The 24,742-nt window shown below is 39.8% G+C and overlaps 1 protein-coding gene across 2 annotated transcripts in view; it reads right to left on the bottom strand.

The window, feature by feature from the left end:
- pcdh17 (protocadherin 17) overlaps positions 1-24,742 on the bottom strand; it is a 57,272-nt gene that overhangs the window by 15,543 nt on the left and 16,987 nt on the right. For both annotated transcript variants that reach the window (XM_069173525.1, XM_069173526.1), the window contains exons 3-4: positions 18,228-18,286; positions 17,588-17,760 (exon numbers count right to left, since the gene is read on the bottom strand). In XM_069173525.1, coding sequence (XP_069029626.1) covers positions 17,588-17,760; positions 18,228-18,286 — 232 coding nt within the window. The remainder of the gene's footprint in view (positions 1-17,587; positions 17,761-18,227; positions 18,287-24,742) is intronic.

The raw sequence follows: 24,742 nt of genomic DNA, 5'->3' as shown, positions 1-24,742 counted from the left end.
CAAAGTTGTACAAAAGGGAAAAACCAAAGTTCTTTTCACCCTATCCATATTTGTGATGCCCTGTTCATGCTGCCAAACACAATACCTTCGCCTCGGTGGCTAAAACGGGTCAAACTCAATGAAAACAAGGCAGGTAGGTGATACATGAGGAGAAGCTTGACAACCGAGCATAATGCAATCCAAGAAGCGGAAAAAAACGAGATGAATGAATTGGTCATGGCTGGTGCTGACTTGGGGTTGTGAGAAACTGTTTCAGATGTCAAAAACGTGACAAAAAAACCCATCAGAAATGCATGTTTTCATATAACTGAACACCTGGTATGATCTGGAAATTAATGCATAATGGAGAAAAACAAAAGCATATAAATATCAAATTCATAATCCCAGTTCACGCTAAAACACACCTTGAAAATTTCCCAGCTGAGTGATTTGTTTTGTCTTTTATTTTTATTTAGATTAATTTATCGACGACTCTTGTAAGGATCTGTTGTGTACTTATCGTACATTAATTCAGCTAAACTTGCAGAAATCTACAGCTGTGTACAAATATTGTGAATTTAGGCACGTACCTAATATGACACCAGTTAGATGTTTTCAAACAGCCTAATCTGACAGACCAGGCCTGCTTACTAATGTGTGCATCATATTTTCATTTTCCTTCCACTTTGACTCACTAGAGCACATAAAGTCAGGCGTTTTCTCTGCATATATTATTTGTGTGTTATTACAGTTTGTCTAAATTCATTCGGAATTGTGTACTATTTACATGTAATTTTGCCATGTCAACGCTTGAACAAGTTTCTGGCTAAATCAATGAAGACACCATCATCAATATATAATATACAGTAAAGTTCAGATGACTGCCATGTATCAGACTATCAAATCAAATTAAAACAAATAGGATCACTCTCAGCTTGACTGCCTGATAAAGTGTGATGCAGCTGCCACAGGAGAGACGTGCGATGGCACACCACCTGTAAAGCTGCCTGCTATGCCGCATACCACCACACTACTCCAAATTTGTCCCCCAGCTCATGTACTCATGAGACTAATATGTGCAATAAGAAAATTGTACACTGTAGCATGTAGGCATTTGATCAATTGTGCCAATGAACAGCAGTGTAACTCCCCAAAGGATATTGGCGGGTGTTGAACAGAGGCTAAGTGGAAAGGTGGAGAGAGGTAGGTTGAGTCGATGGTGTTGGCTTTCTCAGCCCCGGGGCCTAACACATTTAGAGAGCTAACTGACACACTTTGGATGTATTAGCCACAGTGAGCTCTGCCAACCTCTCCTCTATTTCTGCTGCACCACCTCCTCCTCCTCCTATCGCCGTCAGTCTGTCATTACAATCTCCTCTCTGTGCAAAGCCGAGGATCATGCCTAGTGTTTCAGCAACATCGCTTTAGCATTGATGTTCCTCTGTGCCCCAGCCAAATTGGTGTTTGCCGTCTAGACACTGGTTGCTTATGTCTCTGTATGGATAAATATAAGCACACACTAACGCTCTCACTCATCTGTTTATAAGTGTGATTAGATTAAAAGAAACTGACGGAAATGCAATAACAGTCTATTAGTATACCCGTCAGGGGGGATAATCATTTCAAATAGAAATGTGTTTTCCATGCCACTATCTAATATATACTTTCTTTGCCTCTCCATCTGTTTCACTCCTGAGACTGCTGGGTTATGAGCGGCAGGCTTTAAAATAGGCTGGGTTCAAGCCCAGGCCATTGCAATAAAACAGAAATAAATATAAATATATAGCAATAAATACCTTTCAGACTCAACTCGCAAGAAAGAAAACCCAAAGGCTTGAGGACCCCAGCTCTCTCTGAGAAATGTATGCATTGAATTTGAAGGTGAGAAAAACAACTCTCCTCAATCCACACTGCCCAATTCTATGTGGTGGTTTAAGATTAGGGTCAAAGATTAGAAGGCTTACACGAGATAAGAATGGGATTAAAAGAGCTCAGAGATGTAAAATTACATATCAGAGAACTGGCGAAAACACACCTGAATTGTAAACAAAATCATAACACGGCAGCCACCTGTCCTGCCGGACAAAACCGGCATCATGGGGGTGGGGAGGGGGGGGGGGAACGGGGACAAAACAATGTATTCCTGATGAGAGAAAGGGAAGTGAATATTATGGAAGTAACATCCAATATTCCAGAGAGGGATTCAGCACACATCAAAGGCTGCCTCTGCAGTAAGTCTGTTAGATTTGGGATTAATGGACTCCAGAGGGGCCTGGACACACACGCAGGCGCACGTACTCACAAACACACACACACACACACACACACACACACACACACACACACACACACACACAAACACAAACACAACACACACACACACACACACACACACACACACACACACACACACACACACACACACACAATCCACTACCACAACTCTGCCTGATAAGATTCACAGCCCAGGCTAGCAAAGCACTGCAGTGCAGTGAGTATCTATCCTAGTAACTCTCCACAGTAGGCTCTCTACTGCAGTACAATACAAGGTTACAACATGTTTTAAGTCAGTGAAGGCAGGATGTGTCATTTCTTACACACATTTCTTGTGTCACGATTTCCATGAATGCCGTGCGGGTTCTTCCAGCCATGTTTGTTAGATTGTTTGGACTCCTTCTTTATTTTGCTTGTCAAATTACAAAGCACATGCCCAGGCACAGACGCATGCCTGCACACAACCGTAAGTTTGCCTCCGAGCTCCAATGACTTCATGCAAATTACAAAATGCAAATACGGGTGGGAAGGCTCAGCTGTCCTCTGATGCATTTTGAGGAAAACACAACAAAATGGAAAAAACTCTCAATGAAACCATTTCTTTTAATCTCGACAGACGGAATGACAGCCTAATCCCAACTCTGACTGCCTTTCCACCCCAGTGCCCAGCCTTTCCCCACTCTGCCACCCCCCCCTCCTGCACCCCGTGCCCTCTGGGCTAAAACCACAGGTGCAGGCAAATGCAAACCACTGGGTGGAAAATGCTCGTTGACAGCATTCTGGTGTGCTTGCGATTGGTCAGTGAACAATGAGGGAGTTTCCTGAACCACTTGTCGTGCTGATGGAACAGCTGGACACCAACACCAGACACGGATCAGGGTGGGAAGAGACCATGCGGAACAACAGGGAATTTAAGACCAAAATGAGATTCAGTAAAGCTTAAGCTCACTGTCATTTCAACTGTTTGTGAGTTGCAACGAATGGAAAAATACACAGAGGACAAACAAATCTATGTCAGTTATTTACCAGAAATGTTGTGTTTTGATCACGTTTGAGGCTGATAACTTTTCTGGTAAACAAGGTGTACTAAATGAAGTACAGTACATCTCATGGCTGATAACTTTTCTGGTAAGCAAGGTGTACTAAATGAAGTACAGTACATCTCATGGAAATTGTTGACTTTTTTTAAACTTATTTTTAAAAGTAAACACTTCGGCCGCTTTAAAACAGTGATTATTGATAAAGCTGAAACTTTATACACAAAGAAATGGCAGAGAATATTAAAATGTGTTGGTTATTTCCATAATCTAAAAAGTAAAATAAATTAATGGATAGGTTACATGGAAAACATAAATACACCCCAACATTTAATTACATCTTCAGATCCATAAAATTAGAATCAGGGGTTAGGTGCCAATGATTAGAGGCCCCTAAGGGAACCTGTCTTAGTTAAACGATTCTGACATCTGTGCTCTGGTATTTTATCTTCATGCCAAGATCTGAAGAGCTCTCTGAGGCCTTGAGAGAAACAGTTGAGGATGCTTATAAGTCTGGCAAGGGATTTAAAAAAAAAAAATCTAAACCATGAAAAATAAATCATTCCACTATAATTCCATAGTGGAATTATAGTGGAATCATAATGATTCATCTTCAAGTGGTGAAGATTTCAGCTGCAGCCAGTTTGTCCAGGACTGGCAGCTCTGGTGAATTCAGTACAATAAGAGCGGACCGTTTGACGTAAAAAAAAAAGTCTCCAGGCACCCCAACATTTCAACACAAGATGTGCAAGTAACTCTTGCAGCTGTTACTGTCAAAGTGCATGTGTCTTCAATCAAAAAGAGACTGAACAAATTTCGACCTGCACGGTCTGCCAGGAAAAAGCCTTTGCTGTCCAAAAAGAACATTAGAGCAAAAGGCCTTTTGGAATAATGTGCTCTGGACAGACTAATCAAAGATACAGTTGTTTGGCCACAGTATCAGTAGAAATGTTTGGCGCAGACCAAAGGCAGCTTTTAAGAGAAGAACCTCAAACCAACAGTGGAGAATTGTGGTGGTTTGATTCAGCTGTGAATTCTGCATCATGTCAAAGAGTGCTTGAAGAGGATCTGAGGCCATCTGTCTGATGGTTCCATCAGGATAATGATACAATTGGGAGTATTTTTGCTCAAACAATGACTGAAAAGGCAAATCTTTGCGGTTTTTTTTTTTTTTTTAATGTCAACTACCTTTGTTTGTGGGCACTGTATTAGTGACAATCAGATGTTTGTTTGTCCAAATATGTCAATAAAGTCAAACATTTCCATGGGAATTGCTTATTTTTATAGTAGGATTTGTTCTTTTACATTAATCAATATTTGCATTAGAAGTACTCACAATTTATCATCTAAAAGCTGAAAAAGGAAGATGTTGGCAATCACCTGTCATTCAATGTCTAGAATTCTGATGTGGTTGCCTGGATACAGCAAGAGTGTGTATCTTCCATCAGCCTATGAGTACTAATTCACAGGCTCACTCTGCTATTGTGTGCCTATTCTCTTTTGAGCACTGACACACAGGAACACCAGTTCATGCAAGCACAAACCCACAGCCATGAGCACGCCCAAACCCGCTCTCATCCACATGATCATCCTGAGCAGCATTATCACAATCTAGGGAACTAGATTATCCCCAGGCTCTAAACTTCATCCTCTTTGATCCCCACTTGGGAGGGGATGAGAGGAAGCACAGGGGACCATTACCCAGATTTGCCACTTGTTAATCAAGGCAGATTTTGATCACCTTCAGGGACAGATGGACAAGTATTTTCAAAACACCATTACAGAATGGACACTACGCTATCAAGGAAACATCCTCCAGCAACTCCACGAGGCATCTAAGATCCCATTAGACTTCTGAAAAGAGCCTTTTTTAAAAACTACATTAGTTACAGTATTAGACATTATATAATTTATGATACACTGTGTGGCGACTTTGAAAAAAGTATCCCTTTCTACTTAAAATGTAATAGCATTCGGTTAGAATACATAGTGTCTTGGTGCACTCCATACTTTAGTATTTTAACTTGCCATACTTTATTCCAATTATGGAAACTGTATACATCAGCAAATCTGGTGCAAACCGGTGGGAGTAACATGTATAGGTTGATGAGACAAGTAGAGTTCTTTGTGAAACCATTTACAGAAAAACCCACACATCCGTCTACCTTATCATGGTATGAATTTCAATGAAGTGTGTGTAAACCATGATGTGCATAAACCAAAAGAGGAGGTGCAAACCCCCATAAACACCGTAGGAAGATCCATCCCACTTAGTTGTTTACACTGCAAGCTTTCTAAATCTCCATAAGAGATCTTTGTTGTGGTTTGAGGTGGGCTGGTGAGGTCAGCTGTTAATTGGCTGCTGGTAATTACAGATGCATCTTAAGCTTGCTGACATTGTCCATGGGGCTTTGGAGACCCTTGCAACTAATGCACCGCAGAGACAACCGCAATATGCAGAAAATTACACAACTCTCATTCATGCATACTAAGGCAGCAATTAAAATTCCACATGTTAAGTCTAATTTGATGTTTACCCTGTCACGGAGTAATTCGGTTTTAGATATTATTTATATAATGTATTTAGTGACTTGAATTATGTTTAGGTTGAGAAGGGTACAGTTTCTTACACATATAACATCAGGTCAATCCATATTTGCCCCAACCTTCTTCATTTAAATCTCTATGCATGTCATTCTTCAGCTCTTCTTCATCCCTTGCCAGTAGCCATGGGGGTGTTTTTCCCCCTCATGGCTACTGGGGCTGCTTCCCGAAGAACGGAGGCAACGTAGGGACAATAGCAGCCACCCAATTAAAGCTGTGTTGGCCTCACAATTCCTCAAGGTATTGCCATGTGACAGTTTAATTAACCAAGCCCCTTATCTTAATTTAGCAGAATCAAAAAGTAACAAACTGAGGTTATCAGAGAAAAACACTCCCAGTCGGCATTCTCGCACATTCACGAAGGCACACATACGCATGCTCTAAATCTCTGTCTGTGTGGGAAAGCTATAGTACAGTGTCACACATGCAAGAGTTATTTGATGAAATTCATACAGCTACCTTGTATTGCTATCCACATAGATACCACAAAGCACTATTTATGGTTCCAATGCTTTAACACATATTTATTACATCTGCAGGGGTTGGCCTGATGACAGTGTTTTTATTGCACCATGGTGCATGCCAGTATGCCGTTGAGTGTATGCACATGTGACAGGGTTCAGGTGTGTCTTCGCAGGGTATGTGTTTACTTTGACAGGTTTTTCTTTGAATTTGAACTGATGGCTCAGTGACTGCAGGGAGCCAGGCACCATGCTACTTAAGCCAATCTCCCACAAAGCCTGCCTGCTGTCCCGCCCCTCTTCATCTATCCGTCTATCCATCCATCCATCCGTCCAGCCATCCCCCCGTGAGCTCTTTTTTTTCATCATCTAATCACTTACCAACTGGTTGCCATGTTTTCCTTCCTTTATTGCTGTTTCTTGGATATTTATATGTTTGCATATATTTCCTACATTTAAAACTCACAGTTGTTGCTCTACATACTCTTTCAAATATCCCTTTTTTCCCTCCTCTCACATTTCTGATCATCCCATACACTGTCATCCCGTAAACCACATCTCTTTTTGTTTTAATGTTCCTCTTCTTCAAATACTCCATTACCTATAGCACTGCAGGCAATGGATGAAAGGACATTACTAGTTATGGTTGAACAGAGAAGAAGTCCTGATGCCTTGGACAGGATGGACCTATTTATCTCTCTGGTTCCTGATGCAGTGTAACATGGGGAAACAATGCCCCAGGGCACCACAAATATTCATTCACATCAGCCAAGAAAACAGCCTCGACGGAGGGGCCCTTCGCTGGAATCTTAGAGATTCGGAGCAAGTTATGCTGAATTCCTTGTCTGGAGGAAAATTTCAGCCAGCATTTCATTTTCACATAATCGAAGCTGAATAATATCCCCTGTTTGAAAATGACTGCACAGAATTGATCAAACAATCTGTCAGTTGGTGTTTTTGTAATTAACAATGTTACTCCATTCGATGTAGTATAACTGAGAACAACATAAGTCAAACTGTGCTGTTTGATCCATATATCAGAAAATAATATATTAACTACTCAGCTGGCTGTAGCTGTCCCATCAAATCCATACAAAACAATATTAATATAACAGCATGCCACCTCTGAGCTGGGTCTATGCCACTTCTAATGTTTGTGCATTGAAAATGCTTCACAGCTGTGCGTTACACAACAAATGAAAAGTGTGCCAACCAGTTTGCTAATTCAAATGAGCAATACAGGTATTGGAATTGTGTAATTCACTCTTCAGCTGTTCGTTTTCATCAAAATCTTTTTTGGTATCCCACATAAGCTGAAAAACTGCAGCACTATCTGCTCTCTGTGAATACAGTACCTTAAATCACAGAATAATGCATTAACAAGCAGTGGATTTGAAAGTGAAATGCATATAGTGAGTTCAAAAACAAAGCCATGTGAAAAAAAAAAAAGATCTCTGCAACCCATGACATCACCACCCACAATATCGTTACCAGCTGGCAAAACAATGAACTTCGCTACTGGTGTGAACTGGCAACAGGTTTGAATTTTTCATACGTAATTCATCACTGCTGGAAAATAAAAGCCTTGCTTTTTATAGCCATTATATTGCTTTTATATAATAAAGTAACATTTTGTGGGTGATTCATTTGATGTTTTTAGGTATAAAGTTAGATTAGGAGTAAAGCATAAAATAACCCTCTGCCCATTACAAATACAGAATATACCCAAATCTGGAGAGTTAGAAAGTTCCTTTTTTCAGTATTTCCTGACAGACAAGAACATGTAAAAACAAAAATGATTAATTCATTAATTCTAATTTATCATTCAGTGCATGTACAATGCACTTAACATTACCTGAAGGTACTGCTGCGGGTCACAGAGTCTGATGAGTCACAGAGTGTGGTGTGACGCCGGGAATAAGTTGAGCTGGTGCACTCGTCCTAGTTAAGTTATCGAAATAATTTGTACTGTGATTGTTGCAAATATTTCATTTAGTTCAAATGCATCCACACGCGCCACTCTCATCCACCACTCCGTTGCTCGTCGGCAGTTTGAGCTGGCAGCTCTATGATATTTTCCATATCATAGACCTTCCTCACCAGGATGCCGGGATTGGTTGCTTCCATATGTGAGGTTTGAAACCTTGACTGTCTGAATCTGTCTTTTTGAGATTGTCCGACTATCACTGCAGGTCCAAAGTGGACATTGACTGCTTATTTCGCTCATCAGATGTCTTGTAGCATAAGTTTATGTGAAGTTGCATGTACATAACCATTTCTTTTTTTCTGACTTGCAGATGCCTGTCGCCTCAGAAAGAGGCAGAAGAAGCAGTCATAATGAATGAATGATTTGATGAGGGATTTTATGGCCACAGTGTTTAACAAATCTGGATATTTTACCAAGATTAAACGGCAACTAAAATGGCACTAGCTATCAAAACCCTCTCCCTAAACTGAAAAGAAAAAAACATGACCGATGGCAGTACTGCTGTGTGCTACAGAGGGAAATCTAGAAGACGGTGAAGCTGCAACGACTGTTTATCAATATTTTGTTAATCTTCCATCTATAAAACATTGCAAATGATGACATATGCCAATTAACCTTTCTCATTTGTATCATTGTCTAAAGATAGAAGAGGAGCAATGCAAGCAGGTCTTTGTTTATAAGCAGGAACTTGTATTGTTACTGTTACTCGTACTTTTTCTTAATACATTGCTCTCATACATCAAATCTGAGACCAAGACACATGAGTAAGTGCTGAAAGAGGAGAATGATGATGCATATGACTGAAAAATGATAGGGAGGAAGTAAAAGAGGCTATCAAAGCATATGTAAAAGAGTGTGGTTAATGTCTAGAATTACATCTGACACTCGCACACACTGATACGTACACACATATACAAATGCACAAATGCCCAGCTGCCCATGGACAGAGGACAGATGGCGGCGGAGTGGCTCTGGTCCAGGGAGTGACGATGTTCTGTATCATTATAATCTGCTCCGTAGTATCCTCCCTACCGCTGTGCTGGACAACATGTTTCACCCACTGAGAGCAGATACTGGAACAATTCTGCTGCTGCTCTGCAACACATACTCCTAGAGAGGTGCTGTGACAACAAACCAACATGTATTGTGACGGCTCCTTTGTTTAACACTTAGAAAGTTGAAGCCCATAAAATAATCAATTACTTTTATAATTCAAAGAAAGACATTAGGATTGTCCATATGTTACACATGTTTTGAAGCCCATCTGCTCAGCCTTTTACAAATCAGCATTTCTAAGAGTTATTGCTGGCATTCAGTGTGTGTATCTAACAGACACATATACGAGCACAAGGCTGCAGGCCACTGTTTCCGACTGACCATTCAGTTTGTTTATGGTTTCCAGTAAAGGCTCACTTGGTACCACCCACAAGCTGAAAAAACTGCAGCAATATCTTCCCACTGAATTCAGCACCACAGCCTGTTCAAATATCTTCGCATCAAAAGTTGTGATAACATCCTAATTGTTTGTGCTGTAATCACAAATTTGACTAAGCTTTGCAGTAAGAGGTTAATGCCTTTAAAAAAAAAAAAAAAATGTAGGCTGCACTGCCATGGGGCTGAGGCACACAAGTTAATTAATTTCATTTATAGCAGACACCACATCTACAAGGTTGTTGTTCATGTGATTACAAAGAGAACAACTGGGAGCAGAAACATGTCTGTCTAGATGATGGAGCTGATAAATACACTGGATTGTCTCTCTTGCTGCTGCTGTTTAAGTGTGTGTGGTAAAAACAAGTTTGGCAGAGGCATTTTTTTTTTCAGTTAACTCACAGTACTGTGAAAGCATACACTCTGTAGGATAATAGGTTACCGGTGTGTTTACTGCAAGCAAGTCTGTGTGCATGTATAAACTGTAAACATGAAATATGCAAACTAATCAAACCACCTTGACTCACTATCTAAGTTCTATTACACACAAATGAGGCATTAAAACAAACACATTCAAAATCATCCAGCAGGTGAAGACTCTGACAAGAACAATGACAAAAAGCTACTCTAGCGAAACAGTTCAGCATAAATATTGGGGGTTTAATACTGTGAATGTAAAATATATTTACTGAAAAGCTGAGTATGACTGATGAAAAAAAACAAAACTATAACATTAATATCACTGAGGTTTAATTTGACCTGACAGTGGATGAAGCTTTAACAATATGGTTAAAGAGTGATTACCTTTAAATCTCCATGACTCTGGACTAATCCTTATAGTCAGTGCACCTACATTTTTTAATGCGCTTTGAATAACATTTAATGGCTTTGTGTGTGTGTGTGTGTGTGTGTGTGTGTGTGTGTGTGCGTGTGCGTGTGTGTGCGTGTGTGTGTGTGTGTTTTTGATCTACTATGAGTGAGCACACACTTAGATTAATACCCAGTCATGAACTCATTACAGAGGGGTGTGAGGAGAGGGGTTGGGCATCTGTAAGCATTTAGGGTCAGCAGCCCTTACTGCAGGTGCAAGAGAGAGCATTCTCAACGGGATCTTACGCAGACTTTTTAAATATGAGAAGTCTAATCATGCTACGTTGAGAGGTTATAATGGTGCTTAGAATGAAATAAGACATGTTCTTTACTCACTGCTTCCATAAACATGCCATAATTATTCATTGCAGCTACCAGGGTGAAGGGATAATGTCAGAGATTTACAGCCCAAGTGGTAAGAGTCGGAGATATTCATCAATCCTCTCCAACACTGTGGTGCCACAGTGCTTGAGATAGGCTTCAATAGCTGAATGAGGATCAGGGGGTGATCCGCCATGCAGGCGGGCTGAGGTTTAGAGGTGGAAATCACACCCCACAGCCAGCCCAGCCCCAAACCACACACACTCAGGACGAGAGGAAGGACATAAGAATGGACATTAACCTTCATGAACCACAATCATAAGAATGGAATTTAATAAAACTTTGTGTATTAAAGAAAATAGACTAATCCCTTTAAATCGTCCATAATGAGAGAGAAGAAATCCTAAGACTGTGATATTTCCCCTCCCTTCACCCCACAAGATTTTAGGCTTTCCACAGGATTCTACTAGCTTAGCTGCAAATCGCCTCACTGCTGTGCAATGCCGCCACATCCTCTAAGAATGGGGTGAGCACATGATCTGGCACATGTGTATGGGCACACAAACACTCACAAATCTTATTTGACTTTGAGCTATGCATCCTGGAGAAGTCCAGATTGCCGATGGTCCTTATTTTCGCCACCAGGAAAGTAGCTGGCGATGTTGCCATGAATCAGGCTATCAGCCCAGCCAGGGACAGGCCAAGGAAGGCTGAGGAGATGAGGAGCCGGGGAAGATGAAAGTCTCAGAGACAAATCCGCTCTGCCCAGTGCGATCGCACATGCAGTAGGAAGAAACATGAGCATCTGGCTGCGTGTTTGTCTAAACTACTCCCCAAGGCCATACTACAGACTTTCAGATAGATTCTTTAGTGGTTTGATATTAAAACATGACAGATACTTCGCACGGAGAAGCTAAAGCTGATCTTGATTGTGAAATTAATGATTACTGATGAAAAGAGCTAACAGGCAAAGAAGAGCTGTAGCACATGAAGTCCCGCTCGTGCTGCTATGAGGGTTCACTGGAATGATGCACATACATGCCGGTCTCCATCAGAACAATGGTTGTAAACACAGCCTGATGGCCTCAATTAATCATGTTTAAACAGACAGATGTGATAGCATCACATGAAAGCATGACTCTTCCATATGCTACCTGTTTAGAATAATGTTTGTAAACTGGCTAATTACGATGCTCTCAGATGAAACTTCCCACTCGGCAGATGTTTGGCCATTAACCTGCAGAACAATTATTTTACCATCATGTGAAAAATCTCACATTAGCAATGCCCTCTCTACAGTGGAGAGGCCACCCCGACACAGGCTTCAAACAGCTTTGGTGGGCTGACTTGCTAACAGGAAAACAACAAATTATTTGCTTTTAGCTTTGAAAAACTTGCTGTCTATTCAAGAATAAAGGTTTGTTTGTCAGTCACTTGTATGTATGCATTTACTACAGAGTGGAGGTCATCTATGTAAATTGGCTTGATCACATGACCAAAATTTTATGAAAAATATGAACATCATAATATCGTAGAGCTGCAACATTTAGTTGATCAATCGATTAGCTGATTGACAGAAAATAAATTTTCGGTTGTTTTGATAAACGATCGTTTTGCGTAAAAGACCAAACAGTGAATCGATTAATCAAAAAAAAAATGCTCAATAGATTAACGATAATGATGAATTATTATTTACAGCCATATGATATCATACAAACTGCACACAAATATCAAAATGTAAAGGCTATATTAATGGTAATAGTATAGGTATTAGTAGGAACTGTCTTTTTGCCATAACAGCAGCAACAACGGAAGTTTTCTTTTCATTTTCATCTGATGAATAAATGTCTAAAAGTCATCTTCCCTTACGACTGAATCAAGTTCTGGCTGTTACGCGGTTCCATCACAACTCCACTTTGGATTCAATACCCATTGGAAATGTTTCAGAAGAAGTGCGTGTTGAAGCAGCCTGTCTTTCAGCAGACAGATTTTGTGTTTCTTTGTTCATTTGTTTTTTGAGATTCACTTGCATAGTGTCTGAACTGTTTTTTTTCTCTTTCTCTCTCAGACTGTCTGTCTTTCTCTAGCTTCAACTTAAAACTTTCTTTTTTTTTATGAACAATAATTTGACTCTGAAAGGGAACCCACAGTAAAATGACTAATTATTCTAAAACAAAGAAAGATCTATCAGATTATGAAAAATAATTGTATCCAAATATATGAAAAACTCATGCTCTATATAAAATGCTAACTACAAAGACTAAGAATAAAAGGGTCTCAGTAATATGTGTTGACCCACAATAACAGCACGTTTTCCCTTGAAGTGGAATTCTAGATGTAAATATCTCCCAATTACATAAAGTATACATACATTTTTAATTGCAACCGATATTGTGATACATAATGGACTGAGTGCTCTGTTTGTATCAAAAATGAACATGTCAATGATAAACTCTGAACATGTTGATTGTGCTGCATTTTAAATGCAAATGCAGAAGCATTCAAATTACAGATATAACATGCATCTACCCACCCAATGAAAAACACGTCTGCATTTATCTGTCCATGAAATGTGAATGATTTGAATGGAATGCCCTTTTCCAAGAGTCAGATAAAGGTTTATTGAAGACTAGAGTGAGCAGGATAGAGGTTGCCATGGCTACAAGTGTGAAAAGGGCATCTGATCTGACTTCTGACCAGTCAATTAAGCTTGGAATTGCATTTTTTTTTATTATTTTTTTATCAAAGTTTCTGTCGTGTTTCAAAATTAATTGCTCTGAATAAAAAGAAAAAAAGGAAAGACTGAGATTGTGGGAAATCAAAATGCTTTGGGAAAGAATAGTAATGCCAGAGTCTTAAGATTAAGACTGCCACAAGGGAAGATGGGTGAATATTTAAGATGGATTAAAGTCTGAATATTTAGTTTGTTTGGTCTCAGTGTGGAGTGGGAAAGAAAAACTATTATTCAACAAAATAACTTATAAAGACCTATTTTCTCGTGATTTTACACATGATAAAATGTAAAGTCCTGCCCACGTTTAGCTTCAAAGTGTCAATATGCCATAATGAGGGCTTAAAAACTCACTGCATGAAATCCATTTTTAAAATATGTATCCTATTGTGGTTGTTGTTTAAGCTTGTTGTATTCAGTGGAAAATGCTTATGATGAAAATCCAGTGGTATCTAAAGGTATAAATGGCATATTTAGATGCCTTGAACTTAGATATTTGTTCATTTGTTTTTTGGGATTCACTCGTGTAGTGATATTACCATACTGTACGTAGACATACAGATTTACTGTAAACATATCTGTGCGTGCATTTAGGTCATTATTTCAGTGTGGTTGCACCAATAGTTTGTGTGAGAACAACTAAAGAAATAGGATATTTCCCTTATTTAAACTATTCACAAGCTGAGGGACGATGTGGGGGTGGGGATTTCTATCACGCTGCCACAAATAAGAGAGAAAAGTCAATTTCATCGCCTTCTACCGTGCTGCCATTGGAACACATATCATGCTGTCTCTGCGCACTGTATCTACACTGTCCTTGTAGTATCACATCCTCCTCGCACCCCCGTTCCCCCCTCTTCTGTCCCACTCCTGCCTCCCCTTTTTAAAACAAGGGAGGCGGTTTGATTATCATAATCCAGTCGCAGCTAATTAGGATAGGTCAGCTGGTACAGTCTAACTGTATCCGTCCCTCTCCGTGCTCTTCCTCCTCTCCCCCCATCAGCTCCCTCTCTCCATTTGCTCGGACAGCCCTATCAGTGGGCAACATCTCCCTACACCACTGCCGCCTGTCTGTTCGTGATAGCAACTATGGCAGTCATCTCCACAGAGGCGAGCGATGTGCTGCCAGCCACTCCGCCAGAGCCAGACAAGCCCGTATTAGTGTCTGCTGCAGGCGCATTGGAGCATCAATTAATCGCTGTTTAAAACTGGCAAAAAATGCATTTGATATACTTAAGCTTAATTAATACATTGCTACCAATTTTGCAGGGCTAATTAATCAATTTGAGACTGATCTGTGATGCGAAGATGTCCTGATTATGTTGTCCAGAAGGAAACTGTACTGAAATCAGAGAAGAGAAATTACAAGCATCGTATAAGGGAGTTGTATGTCTGTTCTACTAATGCCTTTAACCAGAGGAGAGCACAAACAGAGAAAGTGAGGGAAAAAGAAGTACAGTATATTAAGATAGAAAAAAAACAGGATGGCAAAATTAGCAACAAAAAAAGAGAAACACAGTTGTGTATACACTGTAGGCTACAACCTAGTGACCATAAAGGCTAAGAACTCAAACAGGGTTGGGGATTGATTGTGACTTGAACTACATGCTTGTAGTTCTGTTTATACTGAGCCAGTGAATGAGGCCGGAGTGTTCTGGCAGGAAAGCAGAGAGCGCTACAGAGAGTAATTGGGAGGACTATGCTTAGAGGGAACCAGAGGACTTAAGATGGGATGAAAGACGGAAAGAGGGGGGACAGAGAGACCTATGAAGTAGACTCTTAAGTGCTGAGATGTGAAGAAAATAAGCCCGCAGGAAAATGACCCCGGGGACAGTGACCAATGACAAGCTCTTCTTTTCTTTTTCTTTTATTAGATAGACATACCTGAGTGCGATCATGAATGCATCACATGCCGCTTTGTTTAAAGCGGAGATAGTGATACCTGAATGTCGAGCAGCCCATTACGACATATTATTTTTATAGGTCATGTTTCAGCTTCCTCTATTTACTTTATTATTTTTAGTAAGCCTCATTAATTAGCTATAAAATTACTAAATGACCTGAACATGAGTGGGTCAGCTTCAAAAGTAGCAGGTGGGTCTATCTTAAAGCCCATCTTAAACAGCAGGAGTACATAAAACATAAAAGTAGAGCGTTCCAACATTTGAGCAAAGGAAGATCACATTATAGTATTGTATTTTCAGTCTAAATCTAACTCAGTTTGAGGCTATTAAGAATTCAACTGGTATTTTTGCAAGTTAATAAAGATGCATTGGAACGGTGCCAGAGTGATGTTCACCACCCCTCACTCTTCATCACTGCTCTTGCACCGGGCCTTGGCCTCCTGCCCTTGCCCTCCCTCACAGCTTAGCTAAACCCACATGTTATTGGCTAAACACAGCCAGCTGCAGCCAGTTAACTGTCTAATCTCACATCAATCGATTTCCCCAAACAAGGAGAGGTAGAGAAGTGGAACGAAAGTCATGGAGCGGGAGGGAAAACACAGCAGAGGGTGAGAATAAAATGGGAGGGCAGCTATGAACGAGAAACAGGTAGGCAGGTTACAGCTTTTCAACGAGTTTGCAGCAACTCTGGATTCGTGTGTGTGTGTGTGTGTGTGGGTGTGTGTATGTGTGTAGCTACGGTGTGAGAATCTCACTGAAGACCAATACTGATCGAAGACGATACACAGAAAGGTGGATGGACAGACTGCCGTTCACACATCCCTCGACAATGTCGTATTGGAACAGGTTTTTCTGACTGACTGCTACCCAACACACTCTTAACTCCGTTTGCCATGAGTCTTATGTGTATAAATGTGATCTTCCCGGTCCCTCATGGACAATTAAATGAGAACATTTTCAAAATGAGAAACATATGGGGCACTTTAATTGGCCAATTTCTCTTGCCAACGTGTGTGGCTTTTTTCATTGTGAAAACCAATGAAAAGGAAAAAAAAAAAAGCTATCTATTCAGACATGCATATTGCAGCACAGAGTGTTGCACAAATTGTCATTGTCCTTCCGCAAGGAGTAAAACAGCCCTTCTGTTCCCTGGATTAATGGCTCCATTACAGAGAATCCATGTTCAGTATACAGGACTGTACTTCTGGATCCAGTCAGTGCAATACATACTTCTCGCTGTACAGACTTTAGTAAATTTGTATTTCTGTGGTAATATATGTTTTGCCAAGCAGGTAATGGCGCACACTGAGGTACATGACAGTGTGAAGCTGCAGTGAGAAATATAGCATATCTCCTATCCCCTTTCTTTTCTCTGAACCTATGTATAATCTTGACTTTCTTGCTTCCTCTGATCCGGCACTAATCATGCGAGGTGGCTCGGGTGAGGGGACTGCAACAACTCATATCTGGGGAGTTATTGTTCTACACATGTCATGTGTAATCTGCCCGACCCACAGCGCTTAGAATAATTATTCATATTTAATCACCACACTACGAAGCTACATCGCTGCCGCTCAGTAAGTCATTTTCCATGTTCCATTATCAAAGTTTCAGAGACGGGTGCTCAGGGATGAGGGACTAAATGGAGAGGCTGAAGTAGTTGGGCTTATAAAAACATAATGGGCTTGTCTGCTTTGATAAACTGAGGACGTGTACAGAATGCACACTTGCTCACACCCCTCCAATACACAGACATACACAAACCACATGGACTTCAAATGAGAAAAGTGCAGAGAACAAAGTAGAGAAGAATAAAGTAGCCAAGTAGAAGTTCAGATTGTGAGCGTTGAGGCAAGTCCAAAGCTCAATCATTAGTACAAATAACTGCAGCACAGAAAAACAGACTGACAGGCTCTTGGTTCGAGTGTGTTTGCTTCCGTGGCGTCTTTCACTTCTCATGCAGTCACATTTGCCAATGAGGGGATTACCTTGTTCCAAAGGTGGAGGTTTGACGCCGGCAGCCTTCAACTTAAGGGCCTCTTTTGCTGACATATCACAGCAGGAGCCTTTGTTGGTGTCCTGATCACTGTCAGCCTGGTCGCTGTCGCCATGACCACTGTCTCTGAGGCTGGCTCGCTCTGGGTCTTTGAACGTTGAACTACTACATAAATGAAAAAACAATAAAGACAAGAGTCAGAGAATGAATAAACAGTGTATGGCTGAGAATTTGTCCTGGATTAAAAAAAAAAAAAAAAGTTTTACAATCAGTAGATGTTTAGAGACAGAATTAAATATTGGTATGCTTCCTTGAATACTAAACAAGAAAAATTATAATAACAGCATTTAAGATTTAATAAAATGCTTCTAAAAATACTGTGCTGGCCTCAATGTCTGCTAAAGACGGAAAAAGAAAGGATTGTGTGTGTGATTATATTGTTTGTATTATAAAGAAAATTGTTAGAGACCACTTTTTAACCTAATTTAATATAAATGCTCTTCCCCTCTGCTATTACTCAGTACAATTAATTATCAGCACAGTGACTGTTGTTATAGTACTGTGCAGGGACTATTGGTGAGTAGAAAACAAAGGGCTGAGATGTAGTGATGGTTATAGATCCCAACTCTTACCTTTGAACAAACTGTTGTCTGCTACCCATATAATTAGGCTCAGTGGGGAAATTGTCCGTCTGTGGAGAAGAGAGGGAGAAGAAAGTATGTAGTAAGCTCTACAGCAATGAGTCCTGCTGTGAAACAAGATTTCCGAGTGACATATGATTAATTATGCAGAAAAAATTAGGCAGAGGACAGAGTAGGGGCAAAAGAAAGTACTGGAAATGTAAGCTCTATACCACCAAAGTCTGAGCATTTGATTAATCACAAGAAACAGGCCAATTAGCCAATGGAGAGTAAAGCATGGAGCTGAACATCAAATCTAGCGGACATGATAAAATCAATAACTGCTCGGGACTACAGACTTGATGAAAATGAAAAACTTTAGTTTCTGTGTTGAAGTGTTGGCCTGACATCTAATAACCAAATTACAGCACAATGTATACAGAAATTAAAATGCAATTCGCTCCTTTTTTTTTTTCTTTTTTTTTTTAAACAACATTTCTGTTAGAAACTGTTGACTCGTTGTGACTTTACACTTTTATTTTTCCCATTTTTACACAGAGAGAAATTGTTTTTCAGGAACCGGAGCTTGTATGTGTTGAAAACTATGTGGTGTTTATTTGATATGGGATACCTAATCATACACAGGGGGCTTCAAGCTATGTGGATCGATGAGTGGGTGCGGGGTGGGGGGGTGGGGGGGGTGGGGGGGACCCACCCCACACGTGCTTGTACACATGCACAAAGATGCACTAACTTATGGCTTAACTTAGGCTTATATATACAGTCACACAAAGAAACAGTATGACATTCATGACAAACTATACAAGTATAATGGAATACTGACACAAACCCGACAGCATAAGCGACACAAACAGTCAGTCCTCAGAGCTGTATGCAGCCCTGCCTTACAAACCGGATCAATCACATTGACACTGGAAAGCACTCGGTCTCTTCCCCCATTTTATCTCACTCTAATGGAAATTAAATCAACATACAAGTATATTAAGTTTTTTAATCATGTCAAAGGAGATAAAAGGTCACAAAGATCATCATGTGCTTTCTGGCATGTAGGGAAAATAGCAACTTTACTGATAATGAAAATAACTTCAAATTTGTAGACTCGAGAGAAAACAGTGTTTATATTTAGTTAAAATTATTACAGGAATAATATCACAGTCCAAAGTCTCTGTTCGGCAGAGGGAGGAATGATTGAAAGCAAATGTCTTCAAGCGAAATAGCTTCCATACTGTTATAGCAGTGTTACAGTAACACAAATAATCACCCTATGTTGTGCACAACTCTTTGTCTTGAGTTCATAGCAGCAAAATGTCATGTTTAGTGAGTAATGTCTCCATGTGCCAGGGTTTTTCACATGCACAGCTTGACTCACAGTCGATAGAGTATTTCAATGTCATCCGGGCTCTGCGGTGGCTCGGTATGAAAAAGGGTGTGTGAAGGTCAGACAGGCCACCTCAGTACTCTGACCTTCCATGCTTTTGCCAACACCTTTATCTCTACCTAAACACTTTATTCCACCTCAGCCTTCACCAATATTAAAAGAAAAACACCCACAGAATATATAAAAGGCTGGAATCTGACCACAAAGTGAGAGAAGAATGAATGTTTGAAATCGTTTGGCATTGAAATGATAACAGCCAGCATTTTTCAAAAAGGGTAGATGGAGGTCTTTATATTGATGTGGACCTTCTGTACTTTTATGACCAGGGAATCAACCTTGGAGATACTTTTCAATCAGCTCGGCCCTGTTAGCACTGAATCGAATCAGGAGGAAAGAGCATTAAGGGAAAATGGTTTTCGTGATTGTTATATGGTTTAATTTACTTCCCGCACCTATGCACAAAGATCAAATGATATCCATCTGTACAGAATTTGTTTTTCTTTATTACAATACACTTAAAAAATGCAATTGTTTGTCATTTATGGAATAACTATAAAATGGCAATGGTGTACTGTACTTAAACATAGCATTAAAAGGAAATATACAATCCCTGAGCATTTCATTCAGGATTCTAGTTTTTTTCTTATCAAAAAGACAAAAATGCATGTAGCATTTAAAGTAGCATACGCTCCACCCACAACAAGCCAATAAAAAGCACATTATGCCACTTCATAGAAACCTCTTTCCTGCCAATTAGAGTCCAGGCTGATCTTAAGCCTCCATCTCTTCCTGTCTGTCTATAATGCCCAGCCCTTTCACTACAATGGGCCACTTTCCAATTAATGGGTCGATAACGGCCAGTATGGGCTGCTTTGTACCGAGCCAGTCAGAGCCCACGATGAATATAGCATAATTTGAGCGGGCGTGATAAATAGTAGATAGATGTCTGGTGGTTATATTATTTTTATTAGAGATGGTCTTACAGTATATAAATGCACTTAGCATTCCAAGTGTCATCCAGAATTCCATGTTTTCTTCATATGGCACTTCTTAAAACAGACTTAACTATAGTAAACTGAACTGAGCTAAAGTAAAGTGACCTACATTTTAACTGACCAAAACTGCAGCATATGTATATTCACCCTTTAAGGTAAAAAATAAAAAATGCAGTCCCACTTATTGACCTTAAACATGAGCCTTTGACCTCAAAGGTTCAGAGAAGCAGTGAACCTATTCAGTACAAGATTAATCCAGCAGTTCTGGGTCAATCTACTTCGTGTAAAAATCAGCAGAGGTTAGGTTGTTGGTTAGCGTGGCTTACAATTGCAAAAGCATGTTCTTAAATTGTGGTGAATGCGATGTATCTAGCCCATGGAGCAAGGCCACAAAGGTCAGAGATACTGAGTACAGTGAGGCTGAGTAAGTGTAAAAAGCTGCACTCTATTCTGTATTCCCATTGAGGCCCTAAGACTGACCGCTCAGACAGCAGGCCGATTGAGACAAATGGGACGAGCATATTGGAGTGCTATTCTACTCTCAGGGCATGTTGGTGCATTTTGGGGCACTGTTCTTCTCTATGGGACTACGTTTGTGTATATCTGTCTTTGTGTGTGTGTGTGCGTGTTTGTGTGTATATTTGATATCTTACGTAGGGTTGGTGAACGAGGACAAATTGCAGCTTCTCTTTCACAGATCATTGGACAGCTCTCTTTTATTCACAGGAACAAGAGTACACCCCCTCCCTCTACCTACCCTGCTCGGTATGATACATGCATTTGTCCTTTACTGTCTTCTACAAAACACATATAACTCTCAATCTGAGTGTATGCGTGTGAGTTCATGCATTTCTTTAGGTCAGACGGTGTGTGCACTTCCTAATCTACCCTTGTCAGTAAGCCGAAAAGATCTAGACTGCAGTTTTGAATTTGATCAACTTTGTATCTCTCTTGTGTTTGTATGTGAGTGACATTAGCACCAAGGGAGATCTAGTTTATTCCTTTTGGAAAACTCTTAAAGTAGTTCAGCAACAGCCAAAAAGGAACAAAGAATAAAACAGAGAGAAACTGACTTTAGAGGACAGAAAATAAGTTGGCGGAGAAAAAAAGTGGTTTGCAAAAAAAGAACAGAAACAAGAAAGCAAAACAGCAAAGTAAGAGGATGATAAAGGAAGTAAGGAAAAAGGGGCGGAGAAACAAGACAATAATTAGACTGCATTGATTATCTAGTGGCTGAGGAGCAATTGTAAGTGATCAGATCTAATTAGCATCGAAACATCTTCCTGGAGATAACAGACTAATCAATGAATGGGCTTAAGTGAACTTAAAGCCATCACAGTCTACTGCCTGCTAAGTATCCTCCACTATCTTCCAAATAACTTAGAGGAGGTCTGGTCCAAATGACTTCCAGACAAGTAAGGCAGTGCTGCTGATGCCAGCAAACGGACATGGAACTGATTTCAACCATACTGCGGTGTTACAGGTCCAGATGGACACCTAAACGAATGATTCTGGACAGTACTTAATGATGAAATAGTCTTTGAAAAAATATGTTTCACATTCAAGGACAATTTTGGATTTCAAGTTCTGTATTGTTTGGACATAGTTTATATCTGGAAGGCAAGTTATGCAGTCCGATAATATGCAGCCACAGCCTTTCCTATATTCCACCATCAGGCAGCAGTGGTTTCTTTTTGACATTTTGATAGTGTACTGCACATGGACTTATATGATTCTTGTCTTCAACCCTAAATTACTTTAAAAATGCCAGTAATTAGGCTGCGACTCACTTGGAGGGTAAATTATTTGGCTAAATTTTGATAATTCACGCACCACAAACTATCCCACAAAGAAAGCCTTGGTAAAACAGGTACCAAAAAAAAGTGCATCTTGTGCAATAATTCTTACAACAAATTATTTTGAAGCATGTCTTCCAAAGAATAACAAGCAAAAAAGAAAAATGAGCTGCTATATTGTCTGCTAGTTGCAACTCCACTACATGTCAGAAACACTCAAACAAAAGCTTCAGCATAATTCCAAGGTTCCCAGGTGAGCTGTTGTTGTTGACAGAGGTTCAAAATAGTAGTTAAACTGGTATCTCCTAAGTGTAAACTGTATGCGACTGTATAAATGGCATGAGGCACAGCTAAAAATCAAGCATGCATGCTGAGCACACCTCCGGATGAATTTAAGACTAAATTAAATTTCTTTTTGCAGGGCAGCCAGTCACCAGCGAGGGGGCATTCACACCCAGTCTGCTGGGTTATTCATCTGAACAACACCACTTGTACTGTGATCCTTTAGATCTGCTAGTTTTAGCTGGAAAAAATATAGTCTATCCTTTTTATTTTACAGTTTTAAAGTGGGTTTTACAGCCCATGAGTTAGGTTGAGTGTTTTTTAAGATAAATTTATACAAATTCTGCATTTTTCTTCTTCAAATGTAAATTTTGTGTTGAGTTACAGTCCTTATTATTTGAGTATGTTGAGATGCAGAATGCCTCAACTCCCGCTGCTTGGTATCTGTGAAGTAACGTTCAGTGGCAGTCTTGACTGACTTCATATGCTTTTTGCCGGTCAGGCCACAGTACGAAATAAGCAAGCCCTTTCAGCAGGGTTTTGTGCAGAATGATTACCGACAGTGACTCACCTGCATAAAGTCAGTTGATTTTCTTCTAAACCACAATGTTTGTCACTGTCATGTGAACATTTGAGATGATATAAGCTTCATGTAACCTGGGTTTAAACAAACTTGATGCATGTACAATAATGTGTCCTTTTTATGCATGTATCCTGAACAGGTTTCAGTTTTTTATGGACAGCTGACACTGATCATTATGCAGCAAGGATTATTTCAGAAATGTCTGCAGGAAAGGAAGGAGCTGTCTCACTAACAAGAGAAAATGCTATGAAATCAGTGCCAGGGTAAAGATAGCATATCACCAGAGACTCTATCAGAATATATTGATTATTTGTCCCATCCCTATAGCGATTAGTCATTTAAAGTATCTCTCTTACTGTCAGTTTATCCTCCCCTCCCCATCTCTAATTGTAATGATCTCAACTTCAGTCCAACAAATCTAACACAACTCAAGGTGCATAAAGTCACCCACATGCATGTGTTAGTTGAAGCAACATTGACAAATTTTGACTTTGTTTTTTTAATAGAACTACTATAGGGCTTTTTGTAAAACTGATGGTTTATTATGAAGCTGGAGATTCAGTCTAACACCTCTAATCAAACTCAATAGTCTCATCGTGTTAATCATAGTTTGCCCGTAATTCATAATTCATAACAGAACTGCATTTCTTTTTAGTCTTTGTGTCAGTGTGTGTTCACATTCATTTGGAGGGAATGAGGCTTATTCCTTCATTAAATAGGGCTAAGTAGCACTTTGGAGGCAGTTGCATAAACAGCATGATCTCTGCCTTGCATATTCATGGCTAACAAGCAAACATATAATATTCATAATTAATATGCAACCACACTCATTGATTGTCTATTATTTTGGTTGACCATAGAGTGTCATTAGAGATACCTATAGGAGCCCAGTGGAAAGCATCAGGTTGCTTTAGTGGCACAACATATTTCATCATCAGTTTCAAAAAAGAAACACATTAAATATAAAGAAAAGAGAACAGAAAGCAATGGAAAGAGTTAACTTCTTATTCAAACTTCATACTGAGCAGACAACTAAAGTCAACGGCAGTTGAAAAGGGAAAAGGAAAGATAGCCTGATACTGTTCATTCATTATTCCTTTTGAAGACGAGCCTGAGCTAGCATACATATAATTTTCCCTTCTGTCTACAAATGAGCACTTCGGTCACATTTCTGAGTTGCCTTATGCACAACTGGGTTTGCTGCATTTGCCTTAAAGAGCTACAGCTACGAAAGAGTCCATCATTTGTAAGAGCTGCTTTTTTGAAACACATTCGTCCATTTATAGAAATGTTTGTCATTTCATTTTGGAGATGAAATTACCTTTAAAGAGCATGAAAAGAACACTCCGAGGGATAAACAGAGCCTGAGTCTGAGAGATGGTCAACAAAGCATTGTTAAACTTACTCTGCAGCCTGTCATTATCATCTTGCGAATCAACTTATATAATTATAATAATAATTATAACAAAATG

The sequence above is a fragment of the Embiotoca jacksoni genome, unplaced genomic scaffold, assembly GCF_022577435.1.
Source record: "Embiotoca jacksoni isolate LCO1_2020_lvr unplaced genomic scaffold, fEmbJac1.0.p SCAF_6, whole genome shotgun sequence".
Taxonomy (NCBI): Eukaryota; Metazoa; Chordata; class Actinopteri; family Embiotocidae; genus Embiotoca; species Embiotoca jacksoni.
The sequence above is the reverse complement of the archived record's forward strand: the minus strand, read 5'-3'. Positions and strand labels throughout refer to the sequence as shown.